We start from the raw sequence: 20,389 nt of genomic DNA on the forward strand, positions 1-20,389 counted from the left end.
AAATACATCTTTTTGAGCCCATATGCATTGTTCAAGATTTGTTGAAAGAAAGGAGAATTTTCAAAATTTAGCTTGAAAGCTTGCATGGACAGCCTAATTTTTCGATCGATTTCAATTCAAGCGAAACTTTCAATTACTAAAATAATTTATTTAGGCGACAAAAGTTTGAAGGAAGCCCTATAAATGATCTTCAATTTCAAACTTAAATTATTTATGCAAATTAACGCCCTCTGTAACAGGAAAAATATGAGGATACTAGAAGTAATATGAATTGGCGCCTTCAGCTCATATGTTCGATCCAAGCTTCATAAGAAGTAAATATGGAAACGAACCAGTAAAACTTTTCGGCAGACTAGTGTTAAGGACAATTATGACAATAATGATAATATTAACAATGATGAAGAAAACGATGATTATGATTGTAATCACAAAATAGCAAACCAGGAACAAAGAAATAGAGAAATCAGGTTTGTCGCCTTAAATTTATCTTCAAACGATATCTTGTCATTAATACTGTCACCGTCTAATTTGAATAAATTGTAAGCAGTTGCTTGCGCCAACATAAACAAAAAGCTCATTGCATGTACTGAGTATATGGATAGCTTATATCTGTGGCAGATTAAAAAAAGTATCCGTTGATTGCAACGGGAGACAACACAACTGCACAAGGTTAAAACTCGAACGGAAATATCAAATAAGTTTATTTTTCCGGTGAGAAATGGCTTGCGGTTTGGTTTTACGGAAGACTTGGAAACGCATGCTAAATAAAACACCTGCATTTCATCTACCAAATTAAAAAAAAAAGGTAGTATGAGCTTCTCTAGCAATACAAACACTCTATCAGGAAGGATAATTTAGCTGATAGAAATGCGTAGGTATTTTACGAGTTACCAGTATGATGTTTTATATACTCTGTGTTCTTACCTAGTCGTTAGAGTTGAAATATCAGGGAGGTATTCAAAGCAATTATATGTTAGTATAGGTAATCACATGATTTCGAGTGCAATTTGGAATAAATAAGCACGAGTAAATTTTATTAGTCTTTGAGATAGACTTATAGTCTTATTGTCTTTGAGATAGACACGAGCTTATCATAATTGTGCAGGTCACAGGTCTCGCAGCTGAAATAAAAAAGCCAATAAGTTCGAAAGATTTATGGACTTATAGTCTTTGAAATAGACACGAGATAGCTTATCATAATTGTGCAGGTCACAGGTCACGCGGTTGAAATTAAGCCAATAAGTAAACGAACATATAAATAAAGAATATTTCGAAAGTTCGTAAACCCTGAGAGCGAATTAAAGGCGCGGATGATGTAGTTTGCCGGGAAAGAGGGAATCCATAATTTTTACCTAATTAATTTTTATCTCTGTTCATTTACTTGTTTATTCATTTATTCAATTATTTGCTCTTTAATTTATTTTAAGTTTTGAGCTCGGTGAAGAAATAAAGAAAGATGTTTTTTCGTCTTGTCACGAGCGTGGAACTAAGAAAAAATATTGAGTTCCCATGAAGAATCGAACTTGGGACCAACGGATTCCGCACTCCGATGCTCCACCACTGAGCCATAGAGACTCCACGGTGGGCGAGGTGTATCACGAAGTTCAAATGACACGCGTCCTGCATACTGCTATGATCAGCAATGTCGATAGCGTAATGTTTGTAGATAGAGTCCTACGCTCTTGACAAGACGAAAAACATCTTTCTTTATTTCTTTACCGAGCTCAAAACTTACCATCTCTCTTATTTCTATCTAAAATTTGAATTATAAAGAAGTCAAGGTTCTAAAGAAACTGAGGTCCTGCGTCAGTGACGAAGTGTAACGGGACAATTTAATATTTGTAACGAGTTGATAACGTAAATTGGCCACCGTAAAGAGTTTCAAATCTGACGTTTCGAGAATTAGCGCGAAATGTCAGGGCAGAGTCAGGGCAGAGTCAGGGCAGAGTCAGGGCAGAGTCAGGGCAGAGTCAGGGCAGAGTCAGGACAGAGGAACACGACTAAATTTGAACCCAGTTTGCTACACGAGTAAGGAATTTTAAGCCATCCAATTGCAACTAATCGTAGCAGTTTATAGAAACGTTGATTATGACAGTCTCATTGAAACTCTGTCTCATTGAAATCATTATTCCGATTTGTTTTAAGCCTAAATTTTACTTTCGTTTCGTTACCAGCTGCGCGGTTTATTTTGGTGTCATCACCAGAAAAATCTTCTTATCAAAGGCTATGATGATATTTTCTATTTTAGATACTTCTAACTAAAGGCTATTGAATATATTCAGTTGTGAATTTGGCCATAGAGGGTTAGGGAAAATCTTCTTCTTAGGCACACGTTCTTTAAAAAGCTAGCATTACATACTCTAATATTTCCTCTGACCAAAAACCTAATCGAGACAACTCTACAGTTTCTCGAATAAGAAACTTCCCCCACTTATTCTCGGAAATTAATATTCCTATTTCGATGATTTGGATGATTGCGAGTTGCGGAGTATTTCGAACAATGCGAGGAATATCCAAATTATTCCACCATTATTTTATTTTCTTGAATTTTGAGTCCAGTTTTCGGAACACCTTACCTGTAGAGCCTTAAGATTTGAGCATCGAATCAATCCCATAATGTCTGTGCTATAAAAGAAAACAACACAATCGAAACAAAATTCAAGAACTACCTAGTTCACTTACTTCGCTCGGTCGTGTAGTCCCTTCTCGCCTAGCAAAGTGTTTTTAATCTTAATGTATAGTTTCAAATGAAACATCATCTTAGGTATATACAATACAATACAAACTTTATTAGCACACCCCAGGGGGGAGGGGCTTTTTTTGGTGTTAATCATCTCAAACAAAAATATATAAGATAAAATTGCAATACAATCAACCTAAAACTACAATAAAAGACGATAAAAGTTACGATGTGGTAAGAAGTTAGACATCCACGTAAGAGTTTGTTTCTTTATTTTCTTTTAAAAATAAAAGCAGATTCACATAACTTAAAAGTATGATACAAATCGTGTTATGGAGAGCAAAACGTAAACAGCGGCTAACGCTGGAGTGTGTGAGTTGTTTTCGACCGAGGTAAGAATTCAACCCAATGCAACCGCAGAAAACAACACCGAAAGATTTGCAAATGCGGGAAAATACGCAATTTGCTGCAGAAGGGAGGGAAAACTATGGCCACCTGGGACGTAGAAATGGAGGAATACGTACCTCGTTCCAAATGCGGGAAAGTATTTGTAACGAGATACAAAAGATATAGAGTAAAAGCTGAATTTGTAATGCATACATAAGTGGAATCCAAAAATGTAGATTGATTACTTTTTTCGCAATGCTTTAAAAATAGAAGTAAAATAATCTAATTTAGTCGGATTGCGTCATTAACGAATATTTTCTCGATCTCTTTTGCTGGTGAGATGCCTTTGCTTTTTAACCCTTCAAAGAGACCTAAATATTGGTAGTAAATTTCTTAACTTCTTTGTTTACCAATAGGTATCTTTATTTTAGGGAATTTTGAGACATGCCCGGAACATTCTCCAATTCTGAGTTCCGTTGGATTATCTTTGGCAAAAAGGTCCCTCCATTCATATTTACATCGTATAACATATAATTACTTGGAAAGGCACCAATTTATTACCAAGCTCAACAAAACATGCACTCCACATTCCATTTGTTCGTTATGTTCTTAGCTTAACACGGGGAAAACCCACAGGAAGTGAAATGTTTTAAACTAGATGGCCCAAATTATATCTCCCAATGTTTTACACCTCGTGCTCGCCTGAATAATGTAAATTTCACAGGACGCCAAGGTATGAACTGTATATAATTTTATCTATTTTTACATACTCTTGAGCTATATATATATATATATATATATATATTAATATTGGCATATGCATAACTCACATTATATCTTGTTTTGTATTTTTAGTTTGTCGAGTGTTTTTAACATAAGCCCTGGCTCGGAAGATTGTGCATGCACTTTCTACGTCTTCGACATTAAATATCGCATTCTATTCTATTCTATTACTTTGTTCAATTAACAAGAATAATGGAATATTTGTTTCTCATATTGCCATTTAACAATTCCACTCGTTATTTCGCTTTTTCTCACCACGAGATATTTTTCATTTCGGGAGAAACTTCGTATGTCATTCAGCCAAAGCTTGTTGCCGTTAACAGATGTTCCTCCTTTCAAATTCAGCTCGGCAAATAGAATTCTAATTTTCATGCTAGCTTAGATCTCTCTGTTTCTAAAAAGTATGAAGGATAGACGTGTTTTTATTGAGTCGCAATTCGACAAGATTCAATCGGAAAATGAGGTTTTAGCCCCTTCGCTCTTAAACTAAATTTAGAAGGGAATTTGACAGCGATTATTCGATATTACGGAAGTCCATTGAAATCCAGTATCACAGCTAAAGTTCTGATCGTGATTGATAATAGATGATTCGTTGCCCGTGGCAAATGTACGTAAGCGGAAGTTGGTAACCAAAGCACAAACGGAATAAACAGAAGCAATATAATTCGCATCCCTAACAAACACATCTTCTTGAGTGATCTTATAAATCTTGTTGACTCAACGGAAGCTAAGTTATCGATATCATTTGCTGGTAGCATTCCTTCACGTCTAACTGGTTCGAGAGACCTGAAACGGTTTGTATGATTTTCTTAGCTGTCGTGCCTCTTATAAGATTACATCTTTTCGCTTTCATGCCTTCATACATGTTTGAATCACTCCCTGCATTAATAATCAAATCTTAAAACATATCTCATTCGGTTACCAACATCCATCATCAAAAAGTGCATACTGCGTTCCCATTTGTTTCGCGATATGTCCATAGCACGACGTTACCAAGGGCTATAGGAAGTAAGTGGCAAATAACCGCAGCTCATAACAGAGGAAAAAGATACAAAGAGAACCGTAGTACAAAGTTCCAATGAAATTGACATGAATATTGAGATCCTTGTTTAACCTAGTAGACAAATGATTCATTCTACCCTCTTTGGTCGCTGTAATATATTTCGTTGTAAACAGATATTCTTCCCTTAAAATTCAGCACTGTAATTTCCAATTGTATCCTCAAGCTTAAGCTCTCTTTTTCTTAACTGTATAATGGATAGGTGTATATTTCCAAGAGTCGCAATTCGACCAGACCTCTGAAACAGAGAACAGAGAATAGTTGCTGGGACTAAAGCTTAAATAAATCTTGTTTAGAAGAGTAAATTCTGGCTTTCCCACGGAGTCGTTAATAAAATAAGAGTAATTGAGGAGACTTCCTAGTATAACTTTAGGATTTCTTTAATTCTCCTCACAACTGATATTATACTTTGATCGGATGCTGTTGTACCTGGCTGCAGGCTTTTTGTGTTGCTGGATGCCAATGCGGGCACTTATACTCTGGTTTCGATTTTCCTTTGAAACCTGCCTAAGAATTGCAGCTTTGTAAGCAGCTTTCCTTTGCTAATGGCGCATTTCGAAAGCAATTTCAGAACCTGCTTTGTTGCCACCGTGAAAAGGCAAGAGATCTGCGAAATGTTGCTGCCTTAATTAATGAAAAGGAAATTATTAGCAAAACACGAGGGCGAAGCGAACGTACAAGTCATGTAGGTTTTTAAAGTTTCTGATATAACATCCTACCGCTAAAAAGTAGAAGGGAACGTAACTTGTGTAATGCTTCGCAGTAATATTCATGATATTTCCCGCTATAATTGTCGAATTAGTACAAACATACCAGAATACAGTAAGTTGGTAAAGTATATTCCTCAGTCGTACGCCAGATCTCTCTAAAGGAAAATTTTAAATCATATATACACTAGAACAGAACCGGAAACACCAACACCTTTCCTTCCCATAGGAAAAAAAAACAGAACCGGGTAATTTCTACGTATAGGAAAATATACGAATGCGCGCCTTTGATTAAGACCCCATTCACACTAGCAAAAATGTTAAATTAAACGGGATTTAGCATGATGAAATTCAGAAACGGAGAACTGAAAACTGAACTTTCGATAATATTTAATTTATCGCTGACTTGTAATTAATTGTGCTAAACTTAAAGTAGGCAAATGTTGATTTAAGAAGCTTCTATATGGAAAAGAATTTAAATCATGTTTAACAAAACAGTTTAAAACATAGATATTTAAGCTTTGTTGTGAATGGGGTATTAGATGCATGGGAATGAAATGATGACGCAGTAGGCGAATTACAAAATTTGACGCAAACCTGCATCCCAAATATGCTTCCTCCTAAATAAACTCACAATCATGAGAATGAATAAACGGCTCCTCAAAAATCATTATTACTAATCTATTCATGATTCACTATTAGCAATTAGAATTTAAAGTGCTACATTAAAACCTCAAGCATCTTTTTTAATCGTTGGGTGGCAACGGCTTTAAACTCTTAGCCCCTATCCATCGGATAGTGAGGTTCTACGAGCAGGTAAATATATTAATCAAAGTGCTCTGTGAGCAAACTCGTGAATTGACACATGATTTTTTAGATTATGTTTAATGTTATCTGGTTTAGGGAATTTTGTGGTTGATTGTCATATCTAGAGTACGAGCAGTAGTTCAGTGTTCGCTAATGTAGCAAAGAAACAAAGTAACGTTGGGATAAGAAGGCATTACAATTGAAATGATCATGCTATTACATTTGACAAGGTGGATGATGTCATGTGTTTTAAACGTCTATCATTTTTGTTTCTGGTTCAAAAGAAAAGGTTGGAAGTAAATGTGGGTGAAAAGTGAAATTTACTGTCTTTCGTTGTAAATATTAGAAAATCGAGGCAATACTGTCTTAATGAAAACATTAACGATTCCCTCTTTATCAAATGAGACAAACGGGAACGAGTTTTGAGTGATATAATTAAGCCAAGCCTGCCACCGTCATTTTGGATCTCCGCCTGGGTAGATTTAAGTCACGTGCTAGGCAACGTATAATCAATAACAAGATAGAATTTCATTTCAGGCCTAGTTATCAATTTCGTGGTGTGTAACTTTCGCATTTTAGTACGTTGTATGTATGTTGAATCTTCAATTTGTCTTAAAAACTTAAAAGAAAATTTTTCTTTAAAAATTCACTGAAATCGGTCGCTAAAATTGTTTGTTTAGGTGTCATCTGATTTTCGTGTTAACTTGTTATTTCGTCAGTCGCCGGCATCTTTTGTTGCTTCACACAGCAAAAACACACGCGACGAAACGTAATGATCAATTTTGTCCTCAATCTCACGCTATAACAGAAAAAGCTTTTGAACATCTGTAAACTCCGAGCGCTTCGCAGTAAGTGATATTTTCAATGAATCTTCGGATTGTTTTCAAGTTCAAGGATTGTAAATTACAATTTTATGAAAAACGAAGGTTGTTCTGTTATTTCAGTGTGAATCCTTGCATGCCTGCCAGTCGCTGGCGCCGCTTGTTGAAACTAAAACGAAAAAAAAAAACTCTTTTAAGATTATAATAGGCTTCTTTTTCACCCCACCACTATTCTTAGCAAAAAAGGTCGCCATTTCGTCTGTTTATTGCTCGCCAAAAACTATAAAATGCACTCAAAAGCCTAAAATCTAAAAAAAGTTTACAGGAATCGACCAATCGAGCGAGCGAGCGAGCGAGCGAATTCCATTCCCCACATCGTATCTATAACTCGCTCTTGCGCATGCGCGCAATTCACGAGTTAAAAAAGGGAAAAATTGCCACATGTAAAAAGTAATTTGACATAAATAAAAGGTTAAGTTGCACTTTACCAGCCTCAAAATGTGTTATTAGTCTTAAGGCGTCCATTTTTAGGACAGCTGTGCGAAGGAAACCTTTGTGAGTCCCGCAAGGATCATCGGCTATCAGAAAATTTAAAATCAATTCAGTCATGATTCAGAAAAAAAAAAATTAATCATTTCACGCACACAGGAAAATGTTGATATTATGACGAGCTTCCTTACCCGGGATATTTTTATAACAAGAGACGCTATTTGAGATGGCATGTTGCCGCTCCTACTTGTTTTGTCTAAGTGTGAGCTTGGGTCTTGAAATAAATTTATCTCATGAACTTTTCTTTACCTAGGGACATTTTTATAACGAAGGACGCTATTTAAGACGGTACGTTGCTGCTTCCATCAAGTGAGATTGTGTCTTGAACTAATTTTATCTCGTGAAAAAAAATTATGTAAATCAGAAATTTATACGGGAATCCTAATGACACATTTGAAAAACCGCTCTTGTCTCCCCAAACCTGGACAAAATTCGTTTAGTAACGAAGATTGATTAATTACAAAGATCTTTAAGCTGTTCTTTACATTGTCAGGCTTGATAGGTGTGGTGTCCAAACAAGCAAATTTATAACATAGCTAGTAAATTTGTCTAATCAAATTCAATTGCGTGAGCGTGCTTCATTTACTCGAGATAGCTCATCATAATTGTGCAGAAGCAAAAGGGGGGAACAAGTTCAAAAATACTTTATTCAAACCATGCGTTCGGTCAAAACAACCGCGTACGATCAAAACAATAATATACAATGATATTTAAACATCTTTAAGGCGCAAAAAAGTTCAGAGTCCGGCTAAACAGTTCAAGGAATTGTTCAGTTTAGTTTGTTACTTCTTTGCACCGAGTAAATCACGCAATGAGATTTTAACGCTGCCGTTAATCTTCATAAGTCTTCACAAACCTCACTTTTTCCTTGCATAGTATTGGATAAACTTACAATTCGAGAAGACGAGACTAAATGGGGTCACGCGGTTGAAATAAAAAAAAAGCCAATAAATAAACGAACATATATATATGTTATTTGCCGACCCTTAGCCGGTAAATAACATATTTATTGTTTTTTTCCGAAAGAACCCGAATGATTTATGGCCGTAAATACGGCAAGATCTTCTATAAACTGAACAATTTTTGAGTGAAAAGGTCATAGACAGGCCTACACAGACTCCCCTGTGTGGTTTTACGTTTGCGACGCAAAAGCCTTTAATTAAAGCTTCGCTCTGACGAGTATGTCTTTGAGCGATTTACCTCTTTTGTATGATATAATCGGAGGCGTTTTGTAAATTGTTTTCAGCAGTGGCTGATTTTGGATGAGGTTCCATTCTTGCATCAGTATTTGTTTTAAATTTTTAACCCCTGGGTGGTATGCTGTCACAAAAGGCAATATTTTGCCTTTAGTTTTTTGGTTTGTTTTTTAAGTGTCGACTGCCTTGCGGCAAACGAGACCTCAGATAACGTTTTTTCAATTAGGCTTTTTGGGTAACCACGTTGAAATAGAGGTAATGCAAATTTAAGAGAGATGCCTCAGCGAAACATTTTCATTTCCGTAACGATAAAGGTGATTTAAAAGGCTTCCAAACAAACTTTGAAACATTATTTTTACAAGTATCTGTCACAATCTGACACCTGTCAATTAGAGAGCGCGCAAGAAAAAAAAAAATCGTAGGAACATTTGAAAACCAACAGAACTAGTTTGGCAAGGACTGTCACGACAATGTTTTCTTAAAAATCAGTCAATGATCTAACGGAAAGTATTATTCACTCTCATCGACCATTCATTCATGTACGAAGATTTACCTCTGTTCATTAAGTAAACGGCGAGGAAAGTAATTGTGAGTAAATTCAATTTTTTTTATTTTGAAGTTGTGAGAGTTTGCTCGTTTTGCTGTAATGGCGTGTTTAACTCTGGTCTTTCCTTAACAAAAACTAAATTCGAACGGCACACTCCAACGAGACACAAGGGAATTTAATGCGGCCTCTCCTCAAAAAATTCCTTCAATTTCTGTTGTGCAATTTACGGTACAAATGTCCAAATTGAACGGAATTGGAAAGACTCACCGGGAGCGTATATTTGTTGTAGAACTTAAATTAAAACTTCGCTCGCTCTTTCACTATGAACAAATTGCTCGAGAAAATTCAGATATTAAGTGAATGAAAGTTCCATCGTTCAGTTTAACTGTAACCAAATACCTTACGTTTCAACTTTCTGGGCACTTTTTGAGAACGATTAAAATTAATTGCAGACGGGTTTTAGGCCGCTTGTCAACCAACGTAATGACACTATTGTTTATACAAATTCATTCTGGAACCAATATTTTTCTGTCAACCAAAGTGATTTGATAGAGAGAAAAGAATGGATTCTTAAGTTATTTATCGGCTTGAGGTAGTGACCGACGTGTTTGCTTAAAAATACTGCCCAGCCGGAAAACGAGGTATATTTATGAAAAATGACAACGAAAGTTGGGATGTACTCGGCGACTCACGAAAGCGTTACCTTGGCCCGTGGGCAGAGATAGGAAAATACTGACCGGGTAAAGAACCAATCAGATTGCAAGATTCGCTACCGTGCCCTCTAAAAAAACAATAAAAATTAATATCTTGATAAATGATCAGAAGTATATTTCGAAAGTTCACAAACTCTGAGAGCGAATTATTAAAGGCGCGGATGATGTAATTGGGGAAAGGGGAACAACCATTATTTTCACCTTATTAATGTTCATCTCTGTTCATTTATTTGTTTATTCATTTACTCAATTATTTGCTCTTTAATTTCTTTTATTTTCAGAAGGTGCTATGTTAAACTCAGAGCTACCAAGTCGAAGCTTACCTGTTGTCATAACTGAGGCAAGTGTTTGTATTGCATTGTGCATCATAAGCGTCATTGGAAACAGTCTGGTTTGTATGGCAACATGCAGAAACTCCAACCTGCGATCAACCACCAACCTGTATATCATTGCTTTAGCTGTCAGCGATCTGCTGTGTGGAATAGTACAGATGCCGTTAACTTCTGCCACGTTGATCATCGGAAGATGGGTCTTTGGCGACGCCCTATGCCAATTTGAAGGCTTTGTTTCCGTATTTACCTATTATGTTACCCCAGCAACCCTTGGTTTGACAGCGTTTAACCGTTACATGAAAATTGTAAAGACAAGCCATTACAAGAAGATTTTTTCGCCCCGCAGATCTAAGATATGGTTGAGTTTCTTGTGGCTTTCCTTTGCACTTTACCTGCTGATTGTCCGTGTCACAAATTGGGTTAAAATCGATTTTATTCAAGGCTACGCAGGGTGCTCCTTTGATTACCCAAGTAGTGAAAGTCAAATCTTTCATTATTGCATCACTATTGGATTACTTTTTGTCTTACCGTTGTGTGTCGGCATTTTCAGTTATTATAAGATATTTCTGAAAACCCATGAGCATCAACAGAATGTAGTGCCATCGCTACGGAACTGTACTGACAATACTGCAGTAAGCAACACAGTGAAAGAAATAAAGCTTACTCGAATGTTGATCCTTGTGGCAGCGGGATTTTTGTGTTGCTGGATACCAATGTGGGCACTTGTCCTCTGGTTTCGTTTTTCCCCTGAGACCAGCTCAAGAATTACAGCATTGCTTGTCACTTTTTTATTTTATTTGAGTGCTTCAATCAATCCTATTATTTATGCTTTCACAAATGGCGAGTTCCAAAGGGAATTTCGCAAACTGCTGTGTTGCCGCCGTGAAAGGTCAAGAATTGTGCTAAAGAAAGCTGCTGCGTTTACTGGTAACGACCTCGTCGAACGAGAGGAACAAGAAGCAAACTTTTAAGTCCAATGAATTTGTGTTAATGAAACATCCTCTTTTGAAAACAGGAAGGAAAAGTTAATCCATTTTTTTTTCTAATTTAGTTATTGTTTGTCAAAGCAAGCTTTTTAGATGTCGAAAGCTGTGTTGCTCGTACCAATCAATTATAAATTATTTATGGTGATGTCTCCTTGCCAAATGCTGAGAGGATGACATCAGTTCACTTTTAAATTTTGGATGAGTTGCGAGTACAAATTGAATAGATTTTACCATTCCTGCGATGAAATTGTGAGGAAACTAATTGAATTGAATGATCTGATGGCAAGCAAAGATCGTTCCTTTTGCTTCTTCGGAATTTTCTATTTAAACGTCAAAGCTTTTGTCATAATAGGTTAGTTAAATTTAATTAGAAGTGAATTTTATTCGACTTTCTGTTTGTGAACAGCCGGCCACTAAAGTAGAATAACTTCCCCTGAGTTTCTCTTTCTGATGCCAGTGATGTAATCAGCAAATTACTTGCGATACTCGAACATAAGATTTTTTCTAAACTCATATTGAATTAGCACATAATGCTTTTAGTTGATTGGAGGTGACGCTCTGTCGTTTATGAAAAACTACGAGATGACCAGAAAAGCGGAGAGAGGTATGAAAATTAACTTATATTGCGAGCTTTAAAGTGATGATATTTGCAAAGCAACGTTTTTCTGGGAGGAAATAAATAGAATTTGAAAAAGAAGCCAGCAAAGAGATAAAACTTGGCGCCTACAGCTGATAACAATATTAATGACATAACAGTGATAAGAAATAGCTCGCAACGATACCTGCAAGACTTTCTACGTCGACGAAATAGTTCCTGAGTGTATTTTAAGATGGAAAACATGTTAGAGGGAGATTTTATTCGTCAAATGTCAAATATAACTGCTTAGGACCCCTGTAGATGGCCTAAAGGTTTCGTGCGCCCTCCCCATTTTTTGTCCGTTTTTTAAGGTTAGGCATATTTATTTTATATCATATTGTTGCCCTTTGTCTTTTGATTTTTTCTTGTAGTTGTCGTTGTCGTTGTCGTTGTCGTTCTTGTTGTTTTTTTTTCGTCAAATTTCGAATTTTTTGTTAATGTTCTTTTTTAATTTTTCATATCATTTGCATCTATTGCAAGTGATATGATATTGCCCACTGCAAGACATTATTTCTCCGGACTGATGTAAGGGTTAGGGCTGAAATTGTATGGGGATTTAGAATAAAGTTGTACATCTGCACAATGTAAAATACTTCTCTTAACCTTATATTTTGTGCAAGATATTCTTATCTATATTTCGGTGCGCTCTCCCTACTTAGCTTATTATTCGAAAGTCATGTTTAAGCGTTTTTTTTTGTTTTTTTTTTCTGTCGATTTAACGAAAAGGATTGTGATAATAAAATTCTTAATGGCGTTAAGTTAAGCTTTTGGGCTTTATTGGGATGTAATTTTTATTTAGTTTGGTTAAGGTTGTAAAAGAATGAAGAGTCACATACCTTTACAACTTTTTATGGAAATTTGGTCTCGCTTTTGCCCTTAATTTCTCAAAGATGCATGCTCCTTGAAAGTTTCTAATGATATTGACCAATGTATCTTATCAATGGTGCCTAGTTTGAATAAACTGATATAAAGTTAAATTTTAATTTAATCATATACACACTGCATCAGAACCGAAACCACCAACACCCTTCCTTCCCATAGGAAAAAAAACCCAGAACCTGGTAATTTCTACGTATAGGAAAATATACGAATGCACGCCTTTTATTAAGACCCCATTCACACCAGCCAAAAATGTTTAATTTGAACGGGATTTAGCGTGGTGAAATTCAGACACGGAGAACTGGAAAACTGAACTTTCAATAGTATTTAAGTAATCGCTGACTTGTAATTTCATTGTGCTAAACTTGAAGTCGACAGATGTTGGTTTAAGGTTCTTCTATGAAGGTGGGGGTGCTTCATATTCCTATTGTGCACGCTAATGGCGTCAGCAAACAGATCCCTCGAGAATATTTTTTACTTTTGGATTTTACTACTAAAAAACTGGTAATTTAAGACTTCGGCGGTAATTTAAGCTAAACATGGAAACAAGATCGTTTACAACGTAGCGAAATGTTTTCCTGAAACAAAATTATCAACGCACTGAAGCGTAGCAGAGGGAATATTAAACCTTTCACAACATTTAAACTATTGGGTTGAAAATGTTCAAGAAGCTAGAGTTGCTCTCGGTTACGCCTCGAGCAACTCATACTCATCTTTCGTGCTCTCCAAACTTCCCGCGTGCTTCATATCTCGATGAAGGCACGCTGACGTATGAACCAATTGTTATTTTTCACAAGTATGCCACTCCTTGACAGCTATGCTACAACAGGGATAAAGAAAACTTGTTTCACTTCACGTGTTCGTGAAAGACAAGCCGACAAAAACATAAACTGAACTACAGTAGTGAGCAGAGATGAGAAAATAAGCCACGCTCTTCGATGAATCGGAATTTTCTGTTCTGACTCGAAAAAGAAAAGGAAATCTTTTTTGTGGTTATTCCCGCGCACGCTAGCCTTTTGCGTCCTATTTAGGTAAAAACAAACTTTTCGAAATATTCAAAAGTTATTCATGGTCATATGATAAAATGCTTATTGACTGAGTCAAGTCATACATAATCCCAATTTACACATATGAAGTTACCGCTTTTCCCAGGTTAGAAATCTTTGTTAAACACCGCAGTTTATATGATAGTTTGCATTTATCAGTCCGACCAGCTGAATTTTTTTTCATGAAATTATAGTCAAACATACAGATGTTTCAGTCTTTATTGCATTTGTTTAGGCTTTCGTTCAGCAATTGTGTCTTGCAGACGTCACTATGAGGAAGTTAAAAATACATCAAACGCTCCTGGCCCTCCCGATGTTGCCTTTAAAATGGGCATAGGCATGGAAAGGCCTTTCTTACTCTGAAAGTTTATAGTAAATGAACAGAAATTGTGGTATTTAAAAGGAAAAAGGCCTTTTGCACTAAGAAGAACCTCAATTTGGATGAGGTAATCGTGAACTTTGGAGACAAAGTATGAATTAGCCACTTCAATACCGTTTTGGGGAAATTATCCTGTCGAATTGAGGTTTGTTACAGATAATATCTCTAGTAACCCACTTTTCGCTTTTTGAACCTGATTTTAACTCTAAAAAAAACCCACACTCTGCACTGTGACAGCTAAAGACTGGTAGAAAGACAATAATTCCAACCTTGCAAGGAAGTTTCACCGCGTTGAGCTATTATAAATACCGTCCCATATTCTTCTGTGATCTGACTTGTTTTCATCGAATCTCAGCGTAAGGTAAGGCTTTCGCTAGGTCTAATTAGAATCATTAGTGAATGCTTAAACTGGCAAAAACTTTCGCTTGGATCGCAGACAGAACACATAATTGTCACAAACTCCTCGCATAGGAAAATTCGAAGTACGCAACTAACTCGCAGCCAGCTGTTCCTTGAAGCAAATAAAATAGAGCCTTAGAGTTCTTTCCTAGCAATTTTGAGAAATTTTGTCGAGCTCTCTGATTCTTATCGTGAGACAAAGTTTAAAGCTAACGGCGCCACAGATAAATTCGGCAGCACATTCGTGACTTTATCAATCACCGAAGTAAGGTGATTATTTTTCTTCAAATATTTTTGGTGTGGGAAACAGGGCGTGACGTAATATTCGATCTTTCTCAAGTAGAGTAGTGAAACCCCACATGTACAATTATTTATCAATTGCTCTCGCCATCTTTGCGGAGAGTCATTAAGCAACACATGCACCGCACTTTCTATCGTTTTACCAAAATCATAACCAACTTGAAATGTTTGGAGAACCGTGCTACTGGAAAAGTTTGTGAATCACTCGCCTCTTGTGATTAACAACTTTTCGAGTGTTTTCCCAACGTTCCGAGTGGGGTATTATGCTGGTAAACCGACAGAAAGTGTGTTTTTTTTCTTTTACAAAATTAACTTAAAACAAAACATATTGTGTTTCAAATTTCTCTGGGTTACCGATGCAATAAACGATAGGTTTTTGACCAATCTCGTTTATCTATAAAGCCTGATAACACAACGGTCTGGATAATGTTGAAATAAATAATGTTGGATGAACGAATGTATTCAGGCCTTAGGCAAAAACAGTAATCCATTAGCAGTTGTGTCTTTCAGACCTATTGCAAACAGCTTTCCCCCTCACCTGCAGCTGTCACTTTTTTATGTAAGAAAAGAATAAAACGGGCTTCGATTTTGTACGTATTGGAAAAGACAAGTATAAAGCAACCTATAAAGGAGCCTAAGTTTCTAAAGAAACTGCGGTGCTGCGACGGCGGGAAAAGCTGACGTTTGACCGGCTTTAGGAACATCTCTCTCGATTCTGTGTATGAACGCTGGAAGTTACATAGACCCTCTATGAAAACAGTTTTAAGTAAGGGAGGACACGACGACTATTCAATAAAAAGATCTTTTAACTTTAAACTGATCAATAAAACCTTCATTTATCCATGTTTCTATCTATTCACACTGAATTCAGGGTAGACTGAAAACGCAAAAGAGTTTCAGAAATAGAATGACCACGAATGAATCTTGACACTTCCCTTAATGATGCCCCAACCGAAGGCAATAAATGATGACCGTTTTGTGCATAATCCAACAAGTTATTTTTCTTAAGTCAACTTTATTAAGACGTTGTCAAAATATCTTTTTGAGCCCATATGCGTTGTTAAAGATTTGTTAAGAGAAAGGAGAATTTTCAAAATTTAGCTTGAAAGTTTGCATGGACAGCCTAAGTTTTCGATCGATTTCAATTCAAGCGAAACGTTGAATTACTAAAATAATTTGTCTAGGCGACAAAAGTGTGAAGGAAATCCTATAAATGATAGGCAATTATAAACTTAAACTATATATGCAAATTAACGTCCTTCTGTAACAGGAAAAACATAGAGATACGGAAAAAATATAAAAGTAATATGAATTGACACCTTCAGCTGATATGTTCGATCCAAGCTTCACGAGAAGTAAATGTGGAAACAAACCAGTGGAACTTTTCGGCAGACTGGTGTTAAGGACAATAATAACAATGATAATATTAACAATGATGAAGAAAACGATGATTATGATTGTAATCACAAAATAGAAAAACAGGAACAAAGAAACAGAGAAAACAGGTTTGACAGCTTACATTTATCTTTAAACGTTCGCTTGTCATTAATACTGTTTCTAATTTGAATAAATTGTAAGTAGCTGCTTGAGCCTACATCAACAAAATACTCATTGCATGTACAGAGTATATAGATGGCTTATATCTGTGGGAGATATAAAAAAAAAGTATCCTTTGATTGCAAAGGGAGACAATACGACTGTACAAGTTTAAAACTCGAACGGAAATATTAAATATGTTTATTTTTTTCCGTTGAGCAATAACTTGCGGTTTGGACATACAAAAGAATTGGAAACGCATGCTAAATTACACACCTGTATTTTACCTACAAAATGAAAGAAAAAGGTAGTTTGAGATTCTCTTGCAATACAGTCACTCGATCAGGAACGATTATTTAGCTAATAGAAATGCGTAGGCATTTTACGAGTTACCAGTATAATGTTTTATATTTAGTGAATTCTTCACTTGTCGTAAGGGTTTAAATATGAGGGTAGTATTCAAAGCAATTACATGTTAAGGAAGTAATGTGATTGTAACGCTACCGTTAATCTTCACACGTCTTCATAAACCTCACTGTTACCTTGCTTGGTATTGGATAAACTAACAATTCGAGAGGACGAGACTACGTTGGGTCACGCGGTTGAAAGACAAAAAAAAGCCAATAAATAAACGAATATATAAATAATAAGTAGATAGATGATTACAAGTATATTTCGACGGTTCACAAACCCTGAGAGCGAATTAAAGGTGCGGGTGATGTAATTTGCCGGGAAAGGGGAAAAGCCATTAGTTTCATTATGTTAATCTTCATCTCTCTTCATTTATTTGTTTATTCATTTACTCAATTATTTGCTTTTTAATTTCTTCTATTCAGAGGGTGCTATGTCAAACTTAGAGCTACCAAGCCGAAGCTTACCTGCTGTCATAACTGAGGCAATTGCATGCGTTTCATTGAACATCACAAGCATCATTGGAAACAGTCTGGTTTATATAGCAGCATACAGAAACACAAACCTGCGATCAACCACCAACCTGTATATCATTGCTTTAGCGGTCAGCGATCTGCTGTGTGAAACGGCAGACATGGCGTGAGCTTCTGCAACGCTGATCATCGGAAGATGGGCCTTTGGCAACGCTTTATGCCAATTTCAAGGCTTTATCAATATGTTCACCTCTAACGTAACCCCAGTAACACTTGGTTTAACAGCAATTAACCGCTACGTGAAAATTGTAAAGATAAGCCATTACAAGAAGATTTTTTCGCCCCGCAACCACCAACCTGTATATCATTGCTTTAGCTGTCAGCGATCTGCTGTGTGGAATAGTACGGATGCCGTTAACTTCTGCCACGCTGATCATCGGAAGATGGGTCTTTGGCGACGCCCTATGCCAATTTGAAGGCTTTGTTTCCGTATTTACCTATTATGTTACCCCAGCAACCCTTGGTTTGACAGCGTTTAACCGCTACATGAAAATTGTAAAGACAAGCCATTACAAGAAGATTTTTTCGCCCCGCAGTTCTAAGATATGGCTGAGTTGCTTGTTGCTTTCCCTTGCACCTTACCTGTTGATTTCTCGAGTCACAAATTGGGTTAAAATCGATTTTATTCAAGGCTACGCAGTGTGCTCCTTTGATTACCCAACTAATGTAAGTCGAATCGTTCATTATTCCATCACTGTCCCATTATTTTTTGTTTTACCGGTGCGAACATCGACTAAGCGACATTCCCTAAAGAGAGGTTTTAAAAACAACTCATATTGCGAGCTTTAAAGTGATGATATGTGCAAAGCAACTTTTTTCTGGGAGGAAATAAATAGAATTTGAAAAAGAAGCCAGCAAAGAGATAAAACTAAGCGCCTACAGCTGATAACAATATTAATGACGTATCAGCGATAAGAATAGCTCGCAACGATACCTGCAAGACTTTCTATGTCGACGAAATAGTTCCTGAGAGTAATTTAAGATGGAAAACATGTTAGAGGGAGATTTTGTTCGTCAAACGTCAAATATAACTGCTTAGGACTCCTGTAGATGGCCTAAAGGTTTGGTGCACCCTAATTTTTTTCCGGTTTTTTAAGGTTAGGCATATTTTTTTTTATATCATAGTGTTGCCCTTGTCTTTGTGAATGCGATGGTGTGTTTTTCGTTTTCGTTGTTGTTGTTTTTTTTCTGTCAAATTTTGAATTTTTTGTTAACATACATTTTTCGTATTTAAAAAAAGTGGGGAAATGAGTGCGCCCACTTTAAGACATTATTTCTCCGGACTGGTGTAAGGGTTAGGGCTGAAATTGTATGGGGATCTAGAATAAGAGTTGTCAAGATTTGTCTATGTTTCGGTGCACTCTCCCTTCTTAGCTTATTATTCGAAAGTCATGTTTAAGCGTTTTTTTTTTTTGTCGATTTAACGAAAAGGACTGCAATGAAAATCATATTGGCGCAAAGTTAAGTTAATGGGCTTTATTTAGATGTAATTTTTATTTAGTTTCTAAGGTGGTATAAGAATAGAGTGACATATCTTTACAACTTTTTATGGAAATTTGGTCTAGCTTTTGCTATTAATTACTCAGAGGTGCTTGCTCCGTTTGCGTTGAAAGTGTCTAAAGACGATTGTATTGGCTAAACAGCCGTGTAAATGGTGCCTAGTAAATGGTGCCTAGTAAATGGTGCCTAGTAAATGGTGCCTAGTAAATGGTGCCTAGTAAATGGTGCCTAGTAAATGGTGCCTAGTAAATGGTGCCTAGTAAATGGTGCCTAGTAAATGGTGCCTAGTAAATGGTGCCTAGTAAATGGTGCCTAGTAAATGGTGCCTAGTAAATGGTGCCTAGTAAATGGTGCCTAGTAAATGGTGCCTAGTAAATGGTGCCTAGTAAATGGTGCCTAGTTTGAATAAAGTTAGCGGTAGTTAAAAAGGAGACTTTGGTTCCCTGGTCCCCCCCTTGCCGTATCAAACGACAAGAGTATTATCCTGAGATCTGAGAGAATTCGTGGGGCACTCCCCGGGGGTTGGCTACTCCAGCTCGTGTCTGATCCCAGACGAACCTCTTCGACCGACTGGGAGTATCATCGAGCAACCAGCTCGATTCATTTTTGCCAACGGTTTAATAATTGAAGTTTTAAAATATTTACAATTCTATGTACAGCAGTATTTGTAATAAATGAAAGATTTAATTGAGCGGTTTATAATTAAGACAATTCTATATACACTGAGGGTTGCATAGGTCAGGATTTATTTGAGGACCTGCCTCCTTCAGAAAAAGAATTTAACTTTTTAAGAGCGCTTGTCTGCAGAAGTTAAACATATCGCGGCAAGGGTGGAAGATTCGATTTCTTTCTTATTTTAATATTAGATAGACTAGGCTATAACTGAAATCACTGGATACTTTTTTTGGCGAAACATTTTTTTATTTCAGAAAAAAATTCAAATCACGAAATTCCGTTAAAATCGTCATTTTTAGCAGCAAATTATTACACGAGTTTGAGGGCTTCGCGTGCAAAAACGAATCACTATCTCGTCTTTTAAATACTCCAATCTTCTTTTTCGATCTCATAAGACCTCACAAAATGATTTTTGTAAACATTGCGCTCTTCTTTGCGCTTAAAATAATTTAATTTCGAAAGTATACATTTCTCTTCAATAAAAATACTTCGTGAATAAAAGTAATTTTCACCATGTGCTAAACCT

At 36.4% G+C, this 20,389-nt stretch overlaps 2 protein-coding genes across 4 annotated transcripts; both read left to right on the forward strand.

Moving 5' to 3' along the window:
* The first annotated feature begins 4,527 nt into the window (after positions 1-4,527).
* Positions 4,528-13,124, forward strand: LOC131799466 (octopamine receptor beta-1R-like). 3 transcript variants are annotated; one of them, XM_066164000.1, is made up of 3 exons: positions 4,594-4,644; positions 8,048-8,082; positions 10,532-13,124. In XM_066164000.1, the coding sequence occupies exon 3, from the start codon at positions 10,540-10,542 to the stop codon at positions 11,551-11,553; it is 1,014 nt and encodes a 337-aa protein (XP_066020097.1). In that variant the 5' UTR covers positions 4,594-4,644; positions 8,048-8,082; positions 10,532-10,539; the 3' UTR covers positions 11,554-13,124. The 3 variants fall into 3 exon arrangements, with proteins under 3 accessions (XP_058973161.2, XP_066020097.1, XP_066020098.1); XM_059117178.2 differs by lacking the exon at positions 8,048-8,082 and having other exon boundaries at positions 4,528-4,644; XM_066164001.1 differs by lacking the exons at positions 4,594-4,644; positions 8,048-8,082 and adding an exon at positions 8,629-9,578.
* A 4,464-nt stretch (positions 13,125-17,588) lies between these two features.
* LOC136279337 (melatonin-related receptor-like) lies at positions 17,589-18,477 on the forward strand. Its single transcript, XM_066162966.1, has 2 exons — positions 17,589-17,775; positions 18,032-18,477. The coding sequence occupies exons 1-2, from the start codon at positions 17,589-17,591 to the stop codon at positions 18,475-18,477; spliced, it is 633 nt and encodes a 210-aa protein (XP_066019063.1).
* Positions 18,478-20,389: the final 1,912 nt, after the last annotated feature.

Source organism: Pocillopora verrucosa, chromosome 3, assembly GCF_036669915.1.
Source record: "Pocillopora verrucosa isolate sample1 chromosome 3, ASM3666991v2, whole genome shotgun sequence".
In the NCBI taxonomy this organism is placed as follows: domain Eukaryota; kingdom Metazoa; phylum Cnidaria; class Anthozoa; order Scleractinia; family Pocilloporidae; genus Pocillopora; species Pocillopora verrucosa.